At 44.0% G+C, this 17,091-nt stretch overlaps 1 protein-coding gene and 1 long non-coding RNA gene across 11 annotated transcripts in view; one reads left to right on the top strand and one right to left on the bottom strand.

The window, feature by feature from the left end:
• Nucleotides 1–17,091, top strand: part of Cyp39a1 (cytochrome P450, family 39, subfamily a, polypeptide 1) — a 76,244-nt gene that overhangs the window by 42,521 nt on the left and 16,632 nt on the right. For 7 of the 10 annotated variants that reach the window (XR_010054579.1, XR_010054580.1, NM_001106893.1 and 4 more), the window contains exons 8-9: nucleotides 9,349–9,482; nucleotides 16,946–17,041. Coding sequence is in view for 8 of the 10 variants with exons in the window: in NM_001106893.1 (NP_001100363.1) it covers nucleotides 9,349–9,482; nucleotides 16,946–17,041 (230 nt within the window). In the remaining 2 variants the exon portion in view is untranslated. Of the gene's footprint in view, nucleotides 1–9,348; nucleotides 9,483–10,369; nucleotides 13,283–16,945; nucleotides 17,042–17,091 lie in introns of those variants that run through there. The other 3 variants (XM_063266866.1, XM_063266867.1, XM_063266868.1) reach the window with 2 other exon arrangements.
• Nucleotides 6,643–10,027, bottom strand: LOC120094639 (uncharacterized). The gene is made up of 3 exons (XR_005489049.2): nucleotides 9,880–10,027; nucleotides 9,265–9,450; nucleotides 6,643–6,938 (listed from the first exon to the last, which is right to left on the bottom strand). It is a non-coding gene; the product is annotated as an uncharacterized LOC120094639 (long non-coding RNA).

The following is a 17,091-nucleotide window of genomic DNA, read 5'->3' as shown; positions in this document are numbered from 1 at the left end:
TGTAATTATGACTTTCATGTAATAACCAAATGGATACATTAGAAGCTTCTGCTTTTCTTTCTTTCTTCCTTTCCTTTTTACTTTCTGAGAATAAGAATCATCCTTTATTTTATCTCATTTCAAATAACCTAAGGTTTGATTTTTATTGCATTTATGCCAAGAGTTAAACAGATGGTTTCTAAATTTTGCCTGAGATTCCCTTTAGCCCCTTCCCTGGGCTCTCTGGAGTGGTCTTGGTCTCTGCTGGGCTCCAGCCCTTCTGGTGATTATCTTGGAATTCTCCCAAGTGGAGCTTTCTAAATTTAGAGCCTCAGGACTGGACTAACCACGGATGAGCACCAAAAATCCCAACGGTACCGGTGCAAAGCTCTTTCTGGGAGTTCTAACAAAAATGGTCTTTTAGCAGAAAGATGTTTGAAAACAGAGTGTTTCTTTTATTTCTTTTGTCTTGTCCAGGAATACTACTTTATACCTTCCACATCACTCTGGGATTTGAGAAACTAAAAGTATTCAATTAAAATACTTGTTTTCACATGTACACAGTTACACACTACACCGTTAGCTATTTTCCAGTAGAAACAAACTTTCAGTTCTACATTACATAATGTGATATAAAATGTCGCCACAATAGTCTAATAGCAACACTTAGGTCTAAAAACTTGTTCTTTTTTTTTTTTAATTCTCTAAAGGAGATCAGAAACTTCACTATAACCAAGTTCAAACTTCAAGGTCAGAAACATACCATGTGCTAGAACAGGGAGATGTGGTAATTATTGTTTTCTCATTGCTGTGACAAAATATTAGACTAAAGCAACTTCAGTGAGGAAGGATTTATTCCGGATGAGGTTTGAAGGGATCAGCCCATCCATGGCAGGAAAAGTGTGGTAGCAGAAACTGTGGCTGGTCACATCCTCTCTGCAGTCAGGAAGCAGGGAAAGATGAATTCTGGAGCTCAGCTGGCTTCCTTTCTCCTCTCTTTTTTATTAGTTCTGAAAATCCAGTCCAAGGGATGACACCCACATCGGCGACCTGTCTTTCTTCCTCAGTTAAACCCCTGTGGAAGTTCTGTCACAGTCAGGAACAGGGGAGTGTCTCCTTGGTAATTCCGTCAGATAGACAGTGAAGATGGACGGCCAGAGTGGTTCCCATTGGAAGTTATCCCTTCTGATTTAGAGCATTAATCCTGACTATTGGTCATCACCTCCTTTGGTCTAGTAGAAAAATTTTTATTATCTGTTACGCTATAGCAATGGTGAACTAAAACAACAGCAAAAAAAAAAAAAAAAAAAAGGAAGGAGTGTTTGGTGAGTTTTTTAATTCTTTCAAATATTTCTATAAATAGTTACCTTAGGAGAAACAAGTCACCTGGGGAAGTCAACTTTAAGCTTATAATCAGAGGATCCTGCTAACTTGTTGCAGTGTCTGTTTGTTTATTAAGGGTCCATGCTGATTAGGTCTTCTATGCCTTTCAGGATCAGGAAGAAACCGGTCTAGAGCCTGTCTCTGATCACTGATTTCTAGAATAGGTCATCAGCATCCTGTTTCAGTTTGCCATGGCTGTGGGCTTCTGGGTGAGCCTCAGATGCAGTGCCCAGTCAGTGACTAACAACTTCGTAGTTGAGGCAGAATCTCTGGGAGCCTGAATGGCAGACAAGACCCTTCGGTGTAAGTCATTTCCAGCCACAGTCTAGCTTTGCCTTTCCCTTGTCTCACGCTTTTAACGTTTTGATAAAGTCAGCTGACACGTGGAGTTGATGCTCGGGAAGGCGTGATCTAGGTGGTATGTCCTTAAGGCAGCCCAGTGCGGAAAAGGAGACAGAACACGCACATGGCAGAGACCGGATGCTGAGAGGGCCAGTCCAGGAACAATGGTTCCAGGGACAGTGGGGCACCCCCATCTCCTCCTGCTTCTCCCAGCCACTCTCTCTTCCTCCAAATCTCCAGTTACTGTAACCTGTCATACATACCGCAGCAGGTCCAATACCTTTTCCTTTTTGCTACCGCCTCCCCGCCCCCACTGCAGGCTTTCTATAGACAGGCGTTCTTCTCTTATTCCATAGGATCCAAGGGCTTTCCTTCCCTCATGCTCTTTTCCCTTCAGTACATCTTAGAAGTCCCCCCCCTTAACACACACACTCTCAGGTTGATGTAGATCTCTCTAAGCTCTCTGTGTTTTCTTGTTCCGTGTAAACTGTTGAGATGCCAGAAATTGCATTTGGTCCATTCGGTTATGAAAAATGGCTGACCTATTATCGAATCCCCAAAGCCAGTCCTCACTATCAAAGTTCTCAGCCAACCTAACTCATTTCTAATGGAAAAAAAACCGTGTCTTTATTATTTTCCAGCTCATATAGGTGGCCATGACCCACATCTCACGTGAAGTTTAATTCCTTGAATAACATAGGAAGACATCCGTGGGAGTAGATGGGTGGTTCTTGAGCTAGGCGGGTTTACAAACAGGCAGAAAGTCACACATCTGCTATCAGGATTTTTTTCAGTGCTTTACTTCAATTCCTAGGGATTTTCCCCTTAGGTACCATATGTTACCTATTTGCCATTTCTGTTTGGTACCCAGGAGATGTTTGTACCACAGGGAAAATGGAGCTGCCTGATCAACCGGATGCCTGAGAGGGAGGCTCTCTCTCTATGATAAGGAAATGGCTACTGTGGGGTGGGCATGGGAGGGTGGGGTAGGCTGGGAGGACTCAACTTTTGAGATCTCCTTTGGAAAAGAGAACATGTAGAAACCAAGTGTCAGGAAACAGATTTCCCCGACACATCTGCTGGCATGTGCTCTCTGAGGAAGTAACATGACCATTGCAGCAGACATTCTAAATAAGAATATTTCTCCCCTGGTCATGGAGTCTATCATTTTCTTAATAAAATGTATTTTACAGGGTTATTAAAATAGCACACCAAGCCTCATGCATCTGACCTGGATATAGGAGGGGTTAAGGCAGTGAAGACCACACAGAATTTATGTCACCTGTAAACTCAGGGGCTGGAGTACAACTTGTCCTTTTGGGCAAACCCAATAATAGCTCATTCTCCTCTTGCCCTGTGCACAGGAGTAAACTTTTTCTGTACCAGGCCTTGTATTTTAGATTTTTATGGACCATAAAATGTCTGCTGTGGCCTTCTCCGACCTGCCATTGTAGTGGAAAACTAGCTACAGATGAGTGTTGATGTTTATATTGGAAGGCAAAACTTTATAGAATAAAGCAGTGAGCTGGATCTGGCCTGTTGTCATGGTTAATGAACCACGTCCTTATCTGCGGCTTCATAAGAGAGAAACATGACATTGAGAAAGGGAGGGAGGGAGGGAGGGAGGGAGGGAGGGAGGGAGAGAGGGAGGGAGGGAGGTATAGGTAAGTGGGTAGATAGATAGATAGATGGATGGATGGATGGATGGATGGATGGACGGATGGACAGACGGACGGACAGACAGATGGAGGGTAGATAGATTGATAGACAGACATAGGTAGGTAGGCATGTAGGTAGGTGGGTGGGTAGGTACATAAGCTGAGCCAGTGACCTCCTAGGCACCACTGCTTAGAGGAAGCTAACGCCTTTGTACTTATAAAAAATGATAAAATGGTAAGATGGCTTACACAGGGTACTTGCTCCTGACCGCAAGCCTAAAGACCCGAGTCTTATGCCCAGCACCCCAATACAGAAATTAGAATGAGATTTTAAAATGGAGAAAATGTCTGGATTAAGATTGGTCAGACTCAGCGAAGGCACGGCCTGGTTTGATGGCTCAGCATAGGAACTAAAAGTCCTTTCTTACACATCGATGGTAATCTGAGCTGGGTGAGTGATGTTTGCTGACGACACGGGGATTGCTGCCCAATCATGATTTTCACCCTTTAGGTTTGTTTACCTCTGTTTTTAAAGAGGAGTGGTAATTTTAAAATTAGTATAGTAATAAGAGCAGCTTAAAAATGAGAATATTTAATAAACAAAGTACAAGAGAAGCATTTATTTACTGATTTACTGTACTAGGAATTCAATTGCCTTTGACGTGTAGGTCAATGCTCTCCCACTGAGGGATATCCATGCTTCCCTTCATTTTCTTTTAATCTGTCACTGTGTTTTGTTTTGTCTTTCCTTAAACTGTGGTCCCCAGACCAGCAGTGTAGCACCATTGGAGAATTTCCCAGAACTGTCAATTCTTGGGTCCACAATATGCAAGGTTTTCGTTAAATTCTATCTCACTTGAACATTCCCCTCATTCTGCCTCAGAATTGTTTCTAAATCTTTCCCATTACATGCACACAAAGCTACTGCTTTTTCAAACGGGTCTTCTCTCCCGCCGTTTCAAACTGCAGCCCATTGGTCCATTCATTTATCCCACCAGTAATAACATACAGAATGCTTCCCATGAACAAGCCATTGTGTTAGATAATCAGTACACTAATGGGTGAGATTCAGAAGGAAATGAAATGTTATTGTACCCAGAACCCCAGTGTAAAAATATGAGATAAATCAATTCCTGTATCAAACCTATGAAGATGACATGGCATGGCGCCGAATCGGGGAAAGAACTGGGGTAGCCGGGGAAAGGTTCTCTGAGGGCTGTTTTACCTGTGGCTTGAAGGATGAGTGGGAGACTGCTTTCCAAACAGTTGTAAAGGGCAGAGGGAATCATAAGGATGGTGTAACATTTGCTGAGCTCTTGCTGTCTGGCAGCATTGATTCTGAGAGATTTACGCTTACGTTTACCACCCTGACGGCAACCCTATAAGGCAGATACAGTCAACATTCCAGGTTTATATTATGGAAGCCAGCTCGGTCAGGCAAACAGGCTCAGTACTGGAACAAAGGTCACACTGTCTCCAAGATCCAGTGTGGGGTGCGAGAAGAGGGACACACAGACTGTATTTGCCAGAGGGAAATCACTGGCGTTATCTTTCTTCCCCAAGACATGCTCCTCAGACGCCAACCGGGCATCGCAGAATTCGATTCAGTTCCGATACTGTGGGAGAACGCTGCTAATTAAGGTCGAAGCCTGCCATGACCAGATAGCTTCTCTGAGCTTGATGCAAAATGGATGTTCTTTACCAGGAGGGCTTCCCCCTCTCTGACCTTGTCTGGGGAGCCTGAACCCCCACACACTCTGCCTGGGGAAGGTCAAGTAGTCCTTGGTAGACATACAAGTTCAACTTCCTCTTTCTCCCAGCAAGTACCCAGAATTCCTGGCATGCCTCTCCGTGCCAATGAGGCATTCACAGAACTTTTAAACATTGGCCAGTGATTTTCATTTACTCCGAAAATTCCCCAAGATCCATATATACCCATGGCTTGCCCCAAATAAAGTATATGCATACAAAACCACGCCAATAAAGGTATGTGCACAAGCTAAGATCGTCTTAAGAGAGCTGTTCCATTGAAGATCATTGGGGAAAGCCTTCCTCTACAAGAAATGTAACACTAAGATTCCCAGAGAAGGCCATCTTTCCTATCCACACTGTTCCCCATCCCTCTGAAATTCCCAGCATTGTCTAGATACAGAGAGAGAGAGAGAGAGAGAGAGAGAGAGAGAGAGAGAGAGAGGGGGGGGGGACGGAGGGACGGAGGGAGGCAGGGAGGGAGAGAGAGAAGGAAGGAGGGAGGGAAGGAGGGAGGGAGGGAGGGAGAGAGAGAAGGAAGGAGGGAGGGAGGGAGGGAGAGAGAGAAGGAAGGAGGGAGAGAGGGAGGGAGGGAGGGAGGGAGGGAGGGAGCAGAGATCCCTCACTACACAAACCACAGATACTTGCTCCTTAAATTTAATGTAGACCCTGAAAGTTCAGGACTTAACCCCACAGTGCCACCTGTTTTAACTAACCGGGAAAAGAAGTAGGTCCCACGCCGTTCATACTCTATCTTAGCTGCAAATTGGGGAGTTCTACAACCATCCTCAAGCTCCAGTGATTTGTCCTAATAACTCACAGAAATTCAGAGAAATGCTTTTGTCTGGCTACATGTCTGCCTCGCCTGAGCCCCGCTGACTGTTTCCCTCAAACATGAAACAGTGAGGTCTGGGACAGATGCTGTGGTTCTCAATCTCCTGTTGTACCCAGACACAGGACAGGCTGGGCTTAGGGAAGGGGTTAAGACACAGTGGGGATGGGGAGATGGCTCAGCAGGTAAAATGCCCAGTGCTTGAGTATGATGATCGAAGCGGGCTTCCCAGCACCCACACAAGAACTCTGGCATGGGCACACATGCCTGACTGTAACTCCAGTGCTGGGGCTGCAGTGGAGACAGATGGATCTAGGGCTCCTCTCCTCATGCTAAGCTCCAGGTTTAGTGAGAGACTCCAAAAATACATTGGAGAGCAGTATAGAAAGACACCTAACATCAGTGTCTGGCCACCATATGTGTGTGCACAGACAAGCAGATGGGTACATGTAAATACACACACACACACACACACACACACACAGAGAGAGAGAGAGAGAGAGAGAGAGAGAGAGAGAGAGAGAGAGAGGTGCACAGAGACAGATGGACACACAGAGAGACAGAGAGAGACAGAGAGACAGAGAGACAGAGAGAGAGAGAGAGGTGCACAGAGACAGATACACACACACACACACACACACACACACAGAGCACCTGATGCTTTTCTGAGGGAAAAGAACCTCTTACCATGACCTCTGACAGCAACTGATTTTTTATTTTTTTGGTTTGAGACAGGATCTCCCTATGTAGCACCACATGGCTTGGAACTTAATATGTAGACCCGGTTGGCCTCAAAGACACAACCACCTGCTTCTGTCTCCTGGGCAATGGGATTTAAAGACCTGTGTCCTCTATCCTGGTCCACTGATGTTTTAAATCAACTTTTGTGACTGCTGCAGATAACTGAGAAAATCAATTTAAAGGGGTAAAGACTTCTTTTTAGCTCAGGATTCCTTAGAATTTGTCCATGGTTGGCTGGTTCATTGTCTCTGGTCCTGTGGGGGAAAACACACAGAAAGGGACCTGAGGATCCATTTGGGTAGATCGATCATGGTGACTTAGTAAATAAGCGCTGTCAAGACCAGATTGAAAGCAGCACTATTTTGAGTAATTTTCAAGAAATGCACATTTTCCTTGAAATATTCACCATTAAGTTGTGTGATTTAACTGAAAATTTAAGACCATGCTTAAGGCAGTGTAAAGACTGACCTCTGGTCTGTCTTTAGGTGTCTTGATGTATTCACCTTAGGAAGGTTTGACACGATTGTGTTGAAAAGGTATGCTTTTCATTCCGGAGAGAAGAGTAGCCCTGTCTTAGGTCTTCTATAATAAATAGATTGAATACAAAGGTAAAAGAGCTGTGCATGGTGGTATGTGCCATCAATGGAAGCAATCAGAAGGACCAGACTGGAGGATCATGAGTTCAAGGCCAGGTAGATTTATAGTGAGATCTGCTTTCCAATTACCAAATCGAAAACAGGTCATTTTTTTTATATCATATGGTGTGTATTTGTGTGTGTGTGTGTGTGTGTGTGTGTGTGTGTGTGTGTGTGTGTTTCTTTTAAAATTAAATTTTTGGTTAGCGTACAAAGAAATTGTAATGTTTTCGTACATAAATACCTCTCCATATAATTCGTTCTTATTCGAATTTTTGCTACCCTTATCCATCTGACCTCTGCTCATGCTGACCCCTTACTCTGCATTAATTATATTCCATTACCCTCCCTTGTTCTCTCCCTCCACATCTATGTTCCCTCTCCTAGTCCTATCTCATGTTATATCATATACATGTACTTAGATACACTTAAATGTAGATTTTGCGCATAAGAGAAAATAAGTCATCTATTTCTTTCCCAGTCTGTATTATTCTGCATAGTACAATGGTATCCAATGATTTAAAAAGACTTGCCTATTTTTATTTTATGTGTGTGTTTGCTTGCATGCATGTATATGTGCTACGTGACTGCCTAGTGGCAGAAGAGGATGCTGAATCTGCCTGGAATTGAAGCCATGGCGGTTGTGAGTGCTGAGAACCAAACCTGGGCCCTCTTCAAGAACAAGGAGTTCTCTTAGCTGCTAAGCCATCTTACCAACAACTCCAATGATTTCCACTTGTATCCATTTTCCAGCGAATTCCATTTCATTCCTCTTTACACCTGAATAAGATTCCGCTATGTGTACGTACCACATTCTTTATTCTAGGAATAACCGCCTAGGCCGTTTCTGTATCATGACCGTTGTGAGCAGAGCAACAACAAACACAGACATCTGAGTGTCTCTGTGGTGTTCTGGCTTAGAGTTCCTTGGGAATGTACCCAGGAGTCACGTGGCTGCATCGGATAGTTGTTTCTGTTTTAGTTTCATCAGGACTTTCAATACTGATCTCTTCAGTGTCTACACCAGTAAACTGTCCCACCCACCAGCAGTGTGCAGGAGCTCTGTTTACTCTGTCTATACGCAAGATTTGTTCTCATTTGCTTGCCTGATAATAGCCATTCTTACTGGAGTGAGGTGGAATCTGAAAGTTGTGTGTGCACGCGTGTGTGCATGTGTATGTGTGTTATATGGATATGTGAGTGCATAAGGAGAGAAGATGATGTTTATCTTCCACAGTTGGACTTACTTTGCAATATGATGATCTCCAGAACTTAAAAAAGAAGTTAATTTTTAGCCTTGCAGTGTTTTCCTTGCATGTATGTGCACCATGGCATGCAGTGCCTATGGAGGCCAAAAGAGGGCAGCAGAATTCCTGGACCATTCTGTACATCTGCTTATGGAGGCCAGAGGATGTCTTCTGCAATTGCTTTTCCCGCCTTAATTTTTGAGACAGGGTATCTCAGCTAACCTGGAGCTCACTGATTCAGCTAGGGTGGCTGGCCTGCAAGCCCCACGGACCCTCCATCTCTGCTTTCCTAATGCTTGACATTGAGTTTCACCTACCTTTTCCCTCAGGTGCCGGAGATCTGAATGTAGGTCCCCATGTTTGCATGGCGAATCTTTACCGACTGAGCCATCTGCCAGCCCCTTTAAGAAAATGTTGCTTGCATCCTCCAGTGGCTAAGCATGTTCAGGACTTTTTGGAAACATTTAATTTACTGGCCAGTTTTCTTTCCTCTTGCACTGCTATTTCTTTAAATGCAATGAGGATTTTGACAAAGAAGGATGAGGCAAGGAAAACCTGAATCCTTTCCCACACAGGGACCCTCAGCCATTCTGTAGCCACAGGACTATTACAACCAGGTTGGATGCCAGTCCATCTTGTCAGATAAAAGCAGCAAGATCAATACATCACAGCAGTACTTTTCTCATTGGTGAGCTTACCCAGCATTGACGAGCCTGCAGCGCGAACCCAGCTTCTGGTCTCTCGAGCGCATCTCTTCGTTAATCTTTAAAATCTCTTTACAGGTAAAGACAAGATTCAAGTGTCTGAAAATGACTTGAAGAAGCTTCTTCTAATTAAGTGGTGTATTCTGGAATCCATCCGCTTGAGAGCCCCTGGGGTCATTACTAGGAAGGTAGTGAAGCCAGTTAAAATTCTGGTAAGTACTGGTTTTGTTCGAAAATAATGAGCTTTCTAGAGAAAGCATGTGCATTGTTCAGACATTTTCTAGATTGATATGGTTTTGATTTCTTCATTTTATTAGAACTGAATATAAATTATATATTCGTAAATATACATACATTTGTATATATATTTGTCATATATAGCATGCTTTGAAATGTGTGCACATTTTAATAAAGGCTAAATAAAGTCATTAATCTGTGTATTGTTTCACACACATAATTCTCGCGTGAAAATACTTGTGCACTCTATCAGCAGTTGCTACACTATTTCTAAGTTTAGGGACGACACGGTGTGCCCTAGCTCTTTAACCTATTCTACTGTTGAAATGGAATTTTGTATCATTTTCCGGGATTCCTCAAGTCTCCACTTACCTCCCAGCTCTCAGTAACGTCTCCAAACTCTACTTCTGGGAGCTGAAGTTTTGCGTTTGAGATCATCAGGTTCTTGGCTCGCTGTGCCCGGCTTATCTGTCCTCGTGCTTCTTCCACACTGCTGCAGAATTTCTATCTTTCAGAAGGCTGGAGGGTATCTCACAGTGCACATTTGTATTAGATTCTCCCCTTCTATCTGGAGACAGACACACTTGGCTCTGTGTCACCGTCCCTGGAAAGCATGCGGCAGTAAACAAGAAGGTGCAGTCATCTTCTGGACATGTTAATTCCACGTCCTTTGGCCATACGCTCAGCCGGATAGCTTGATCCCGCAGGAAATCGACTATTCGACTTCTGAGGAGCCTCCCGTGTTATTTTCTATGTGACTATACTAACGTGCCTTCCAAAACAAATCTGCAAGGATGCCATGTTTTCTGTGTCCTCTGACACTTCTGGGGTTCTTTGGGGTTTTTTCGTTTGTTTGTTTTGGTTTGTTTTGTTTTTTAATAATACAAATTCTAACGCGAATGAGGTAATATCTCACGATGGTTTGGATTCCCATTTCCCTGACAATGATATTTTACATTTTCCCCCTATACTTGTTGAACATTCTGCAGGTCTTCGTCAGTAGGTGTTTTTACCTCTATGCCTGTGCCTGTGCGTGTGTGCGTGTGTTATGGGATGGTGGTAATACTGGGTGTAAGATCAATACCCTGGAGGCCAGAAAACATTGTCGGACTCCCAGAAGCTGCTGTTATCGGCAGTGGTAAGCGACTCCATGTGGGTGCTGAGAACCAAACTCGGGTTCTGTGGAAGGAGAAGGGGCCCTCCCAAATGCTGAGTCATCTCTCCAGCCAACTTCCGGGTCTTCTTTTAAGAAATCTCTGCTTAGATTTTTGTCTGCTTTTTAGATCCAATTTTGTTCTCACCATGGAGTTGTTGGAACTGCTTGTACTGGGAACATGGACCTTTTATAGCCACCACATCCAGTCTGACAACGTCTGCTCACTCAGCTGAGCCCCCTTAGTTGTACAGAAGGATTTTAGTTTAGAGTATTCCCGTTCGTCTGATTTTACTTTTGTTGTCTGTGATGGTTTGCCTATACTCGACCCTGGGTATGGCACCATTAGAAGGTGTGGCCCTGTTAGAGTAGGTGTGGCCCTGTGGGTGTGGGCTTGAAGACCCTCATCCTAGCTGCCTAGAAGCCTGTATTCTGCTAGCAGCCTTCAGACGAAGATGTAGAACCCTCAGCTCCTCCTGCACCATGCCTGCCTGGATGCTGCCATGCTCTTACAATGAGGAGAATAGACTGAACCTCTGAACCTGTAAGCCAGCCCCAATTAAATGTTGTCCTTATAAGAGTTGCCTTGGTCATGATGTCTGCTCACATCAGTGATCCCGAAATCCTCATTTACTAGGTCAGTATCTGGGAGGCTCCCCTCTGTTTTCTCTGGTAGTTTTACGCTCTCAAGCTTAACCCAGGTGAGTTATTACAACTGAATACTGCGTAAGATAAAAACCCACTTTCTTTCCTCTGCATATAGATATCCTATGATTCCCAACACTGTTGATTAAGAAACTGTCATCTTCCCACCGGATACTCTTGGCACCTTTGTAAAAAGTCAGTTCACCGTAAATGAGTGGCCTTACTTAGGTCTCTCTATTCTATTATATTGGTTCCTGTGTCTGGCCCCATGCTGTTTTGATTCCTGTAGATGTGTAGACCTTTCAGGTCATGTGATGTGTTGTCTCCAGCTTTGTTAATTTCAGTCAAGATTGCTTTGGCTATGTGGGGACCCTGTGATTCCATGTGAAGGCTAAGTTTCCATTTTTTCCCGATGGAAAATGCCATTGGAATTTTGATAACTTATTATTTTACAATATTATATGAGTCCTTAAGTTCCCTTGAGAACTAAGTGACCCTAGAACAGTTTGACACAAAAGTAGCACCATCTCACTCAAGAGATTTGTCTTTTGGGAAATATTTTAGCTAAGAGATGACCTTTCAAATGGAAATTTGGCCGTGCGATCCCCTATCAGAGTTATGTAATGCTGTTTAAATCAAGCAGGTGGGCTCTTGTCAGATGACTCAACATGTCTTGCTTTTCTAAAACTTTATTTATTTTTTGAGAACTTTTATATATGTGTATGGTTTACGGCCTGTGCACACATTCACCCTTTCCTGCAGCTCCTCACATCCCTTTCCCTGTCTCCCTTCAAACATGGCGTCCTCTCTTGCACTCAGCACCCACTGAGTCTAGTTAATGTTGCTCATACAGACATGAATATGGGGCCTGGCTAACCCACCAGAGGCTATATAGACTCCACCTCTCCTAGCAGCCATCAGTAGTACACGGCTCCTCAACTAGGAGCAGGAACTTACGTGTCTACCCCCGTTGCGTTGGCCTGATCCTATGTAGAGCTTTGTTGGATCCTGCTATTTAAAGGACCAAGTCCTCCAGGTCTGGACAGGTCTCTTGAGCTTGGCACAAGATGGAGGACTCCCTTTTCTTAGCAGAGCTTCCTCTTCTCTGCCTGGTCTGGGGAGCCTGACCCCATATCCTCTACCTTAGGTAGCCTTGGTGAGATCACAGGTTCAGCTTTCTTTCTCCTCGTGAGAACCTGTCCAGCCAGCCCCGAGATTTCCTGGAATGCCTTTCCATGCAAATGAAGCATTCCTGTACCCTAGGTTCTATCCAATGATATGTACACACCCTACTAATCTTGACCCTCTTCCTAAATTATAGTCCCGGATTCAGCTCAATAAAATTGAGCAGCCTCCCTGAAGCTGATCCTGGTAGTCATTTCCATTGTACTCATGGACCAGTCAAACCCTGTCCTTCGACTCTGCTCCCTTTGTCCTCTCAGGCTGGTGGCCAAGAGCCCCTAAGGGAGAAAGGATGTCCACGGGTCTTGGGCAGGTGACACAGTACTCTTCTTTAGTTTCTCAGAATCTGTCACTCCCTGTTCCTTCATATTCCCTGAGCTTCATAGCAGGGAGATATAATAGAGGTTGTCTTAGCTAGGGTTTCATTGCTGTGAAGAGACACCGTGACCATGGCAACTCTTATAAAGGCAAGGATTTAATCGGGGCTGGTTTATAGGTTGAGGTCCAATTCATTATCATTAAGGCAGGAAGCACGGCAGCACGCAAGCAGACATGGTGCTGGAGAAGGAGCTGAGAGCTCTACATCTTGTTCCTAAGGGAACCAGAAGACTGGCTTGCAGGCAGCTCAGAGGAGTCTCAAAGCCCACACCCCACTGTGACACACTTCCTCCAACAAGGCCACTCCTCCTCAGAGTGCCACGCCCTTGGCCAAGCATATCCAAACCACCACAGAGATGTGCTATTTCTAGGGAGTATGGTCCCATTGACGCCTGTTTTCTGCACTGTGATGCTCAGGTATTTTTGAGCAGAGTCAGGAAGGGAGAGAAGCTCCTCTGAATGGCAGGAAGAAGTTTCTAGATGCAGGCAAGCACGAGAAGACAGCGAGAATGACATGGGTCAGCTTGGCATGGGGATGGCAGGGCAGTGAGGACAAGATGGGGTGAATTCTCCAGTTCACCTGCATGTGGTCAATGGCAGGGTGGTGAAATATTAGAGAATCATTCACCAGAACCAACATTTCACAATGGTTTGCCTCAAGAGCCTGCATTACCCAGGGCGAGCACACTGGATCCCTCCGTTCTCTTGCTTTCCTTTTTTAATACAGAGTTTGAAAGTTTGGGGATTGATACCAGGGGATTTGGGTAGAACACAAAAGAGATAAAAATCCCAATTTGTAACAGTTAAAGGATTTGGACCCCTGTGAAGACAAAGCTAGTTTCACCAATCTTACATAAGTTACAGCATTTTGTCTTACTGGGCTTTAGAGTAGTTTTACTTTTCATAATATATTGATTACTTCAAGCTGTGAATGGACTCAGAGGAAGTGGTCTGCTTGTTACAATGAAGCAAAGGTGTGTGTGTGTGTGTGTGTGTGTGTGTGTGTGTGTGTGTGTCTTCCTCTGAATGTTGCTATAATCTTGGTTGAGTTTTCATTAAGCACCAGTTGTATTCTGGTTAAAAAAAATAAATATCAGACTTGGTATAGATGTCTCACTGGGTTTTTGGAAAATCAGATTTTTTTTAAAGGAGAGATTTATTTCCTAATATTTCATTTGTTTTAGAACTTTTGTAGATGATCATTTTGAGCAGGATCTTAGTCTGAAGAGAACACGTGTGTGTATCCCCAGCAGGCCTGGAACTTGTAGTGATCCCCCTGCCTCACCCTCTAAAGGGCTAAGATAATAGGTGTGAGCTACTCTGTCTGGCTTATATAGATGGTCTTTCATTGTTGCTTAACGTTTTGGTTTTCAATTTTGAACAACCTGTCTGTAGAAATACAATTGATCCTTTTTTGTCTCTGTGGTAACAGGACCTTGTGCATGCTTTGCAAACCCTCTACTACCAAGCTACGTTCACAGCCCCAACATCTAGGAGTGTTTGTAGATTTGGGTGATTTTTTTGATATGGGCAATATTTCTCCTCCTCCTCTTCCCCCTTCCTCTTCCTCCCCTTCCTCCTCCTTCCTTCCTCTTCCTCCCCTTCCTCCTCCTTCCTTCCTCTTCCTCCCCTTCCTCCTCCTTCCTTCCTCTTCCTCCCCTTCCTCCCCTTCCTCCTCCTTCCTTCCTCTTCCTCCCCTTCCTCCTCCTTCCTTCCTCTTCCTCCCCTTCCTCCTCCTTCCTTCCTCTTCCTCCCCTTCCTCCTCCTTCCTTCCTCTTCCTCCCCTTCCTCCTCTTTCCTTCCTCTTCCTCCCCTTCCTCCTCCTCCCTTCCTCTTCCTCCCCTTCCTTCTCCTCTTCCTCCTCCTCTTCCTCCTCCCTTCTTCCTCTTTCCCTCTCTTCTTCCTCTTTCCCTCTCCTTCCTCTTTCCCTCTCTTCCTCCTCTCTCTCTCTTCCTCCTCCCTCTTTCTCCTCCTCCTCTCCTCCTCTTCCCCCTTCTCTTCCTCTTCCTCCTCTTCCTCTTCCTCCTCCCCTCCTCCTTTTTCCTCCTCCCTCTCTTCTTCCCCCTCTTCCTCCTCCCACACTTCCTCCTCCCTCTCTTTCTCCTCCTCCTCTTCCTCCTCATCCTCTTCCTCCTCCCTTCTTCCTCTTTCCCTCTCTTCTTCCTCTTTCCCTCTCTTCCTCCTCTCTCTCTTCCTCCTCCCTCTTTCTCCTCCTCCTCTCTTCCTCTTCCCCCTTCTCTTCCTCTTCCTCCTCCCCTCCTCCTTTTCCTCCTCCCTCTCTTCTTCCCCCTCTTCCTCCTCCCACACTTCCTCCTCCCTCTCTTTCTCCTCCTCCTCCTCCTCCTCTTCCTCCTCCTCTCCTTTCTTCTTATATTTCCACACTGGCTGTAGTCTCCAGCCCTCTGTTGACTATTAGTGTTGTCTGACAGTGCTTTGTTCTGCTCTTAAAGGGAAAGCTGTGCATTTTCTCCATTAAGTACCATGCTGGGTATAGACATTTTTTGGATGCTCTTTATCAAGTTCAAGACATTTTATTTCTACTTCACTGGTAATTTTTTTCATCATAAATTGGTGCTGAATTTTCTTTCTTGCCTTTCTGTATCAACTGATATAACCATTCCTTCTTTGTCCTATTGATATGGGTTTGTTTATTAACAATCAAATATGGAATCAGCCTTTCATTTCTCTGATAAATCATGTGACCATAGTGTGTGTGTACTGTGCGTGTGTGCTGTATGTGTTGTGTATGTGCTGGATGTGTGTGTGTGTGCTGTATGTGTGTGCTGTTTGTGTGTGTATATGATGTACGTGTGTATGCTGTATGTGTGTTGCATGTGTGTGTGCATGTGCTATATGTGGGTATATATGTTTCATATGTTGTATGTGTATGCACAGAGATTGACATAGGGTGTCTCCTCAACCACTCTTATTCTTTTTCCTTATTGAATTTGTTTGACTGATTTTTTTAAATTTTAAAATACTTTTATTGAAAAAATAAGCACAAGAGAAGACAATGGCTGTTCAATTTTACTAATTGCTAGTAATACTAAGAGGTATGAGGTCAAACTTCTTTTTGGCTATCCATTATTCTATATTGTACACACATAATTATATACATCCATAAATACATAAGTATACACACACGTAGCACCCGTGCGGGGTGGTTAAAACTGCCTGCAATGCCAAGTGTAGAGAATATGGTACCCTCTTCTGGCCTCCGTAGTCACTAGCATTCACATGCATATACACACAGAACATACGTATAACTAAAATTAATCAGGTTTGGGAAGATGGCTCAGTGGTTAAGAGCATGCACTGCTTTTTCAGAAGACCCAAGTTTGGTTTCCAGCACCCTGTGGCAACTCTAAACTGTCTGTGGCTTCTGCTCCAGTGAAGGTGATGCCCTACTCTGGACTCCCCAGTATTGTGCTCATATACACAAATAGACAGACACATACATAGACACAGAGTCAAAATAAAATCTTTAAGAAATTAAATGCTGACCTTTAACTAGTATCTTCCTCCTATATAGTCAAACATGTATGCACATGTGGCTAGTAAGCAGAATTACAAACTAGTCATCTCCTAAATGGATCATAGAAATGATCTTTTCAGGGAGCAAGGAGTTGCTTGGTTTGTAAAAAGGACTTGTTTTGCAAGCATGAGAACCTGAGTTCAGATCCCCAGCATCTATAGACAAAGCCAGGTATGACAGTGACCATTCATTATTACAGTGCCAGGGAAAAGAGACAGATGCATGTGCACGCGTGAACACACACACACACACACACGTATGCAAGCATGCATATGAACACACACATACACATGAATACACACACATGCATCTACACACGTGTGTACGTGCACACACATGGGTGGACACATGCACGTGCAGAAAGAGGGAAAGAGAGAGAGAAGCAGGGAGATATGACCTAGTCAGTTAAGTTAGTTTTTTTCACACTTATTATAAATGTCTCTCTTTTTTTCACAGTATGGTTATAGCTTTGTTTTTAATGACTGAAAAATCTCCCTAAAATGTATTTCAAAATAAATTATTTGAAGCTGATTTTTCTGTTTTAGAATCACACAGTTCCTTCTGGAGATCTGCTGATGCTGTCTCCATTCTGGCTACACAGAAATCCAAAATATTTCCCTGAACCAGAGTCTTTCAAACCTGTAAGTTCTCTCTCTCAGTGTATATTTCATTATCATTTCTATGTTTCTTG

The sequence above is a fragment of the Rattus norvegicus genome, chromosome 9 (genome assembly GCF_036323735.1).
Source record: "Rattus norvegicus strain BN/NHsdMcwi chromosome 9, GRCr8, whole genome shotgun sequence".
NCBI classification, from domain to species: Eukaryota; Metazoa; Chordata; class Mammalia; order Rodentia; family Muridae; genus Rattus; species Rattus norvegicus.
Note: the sequence above shows the minus strand (reverse complement) of the source record. Positions and strands in the feature narration are given on the sequence as shown.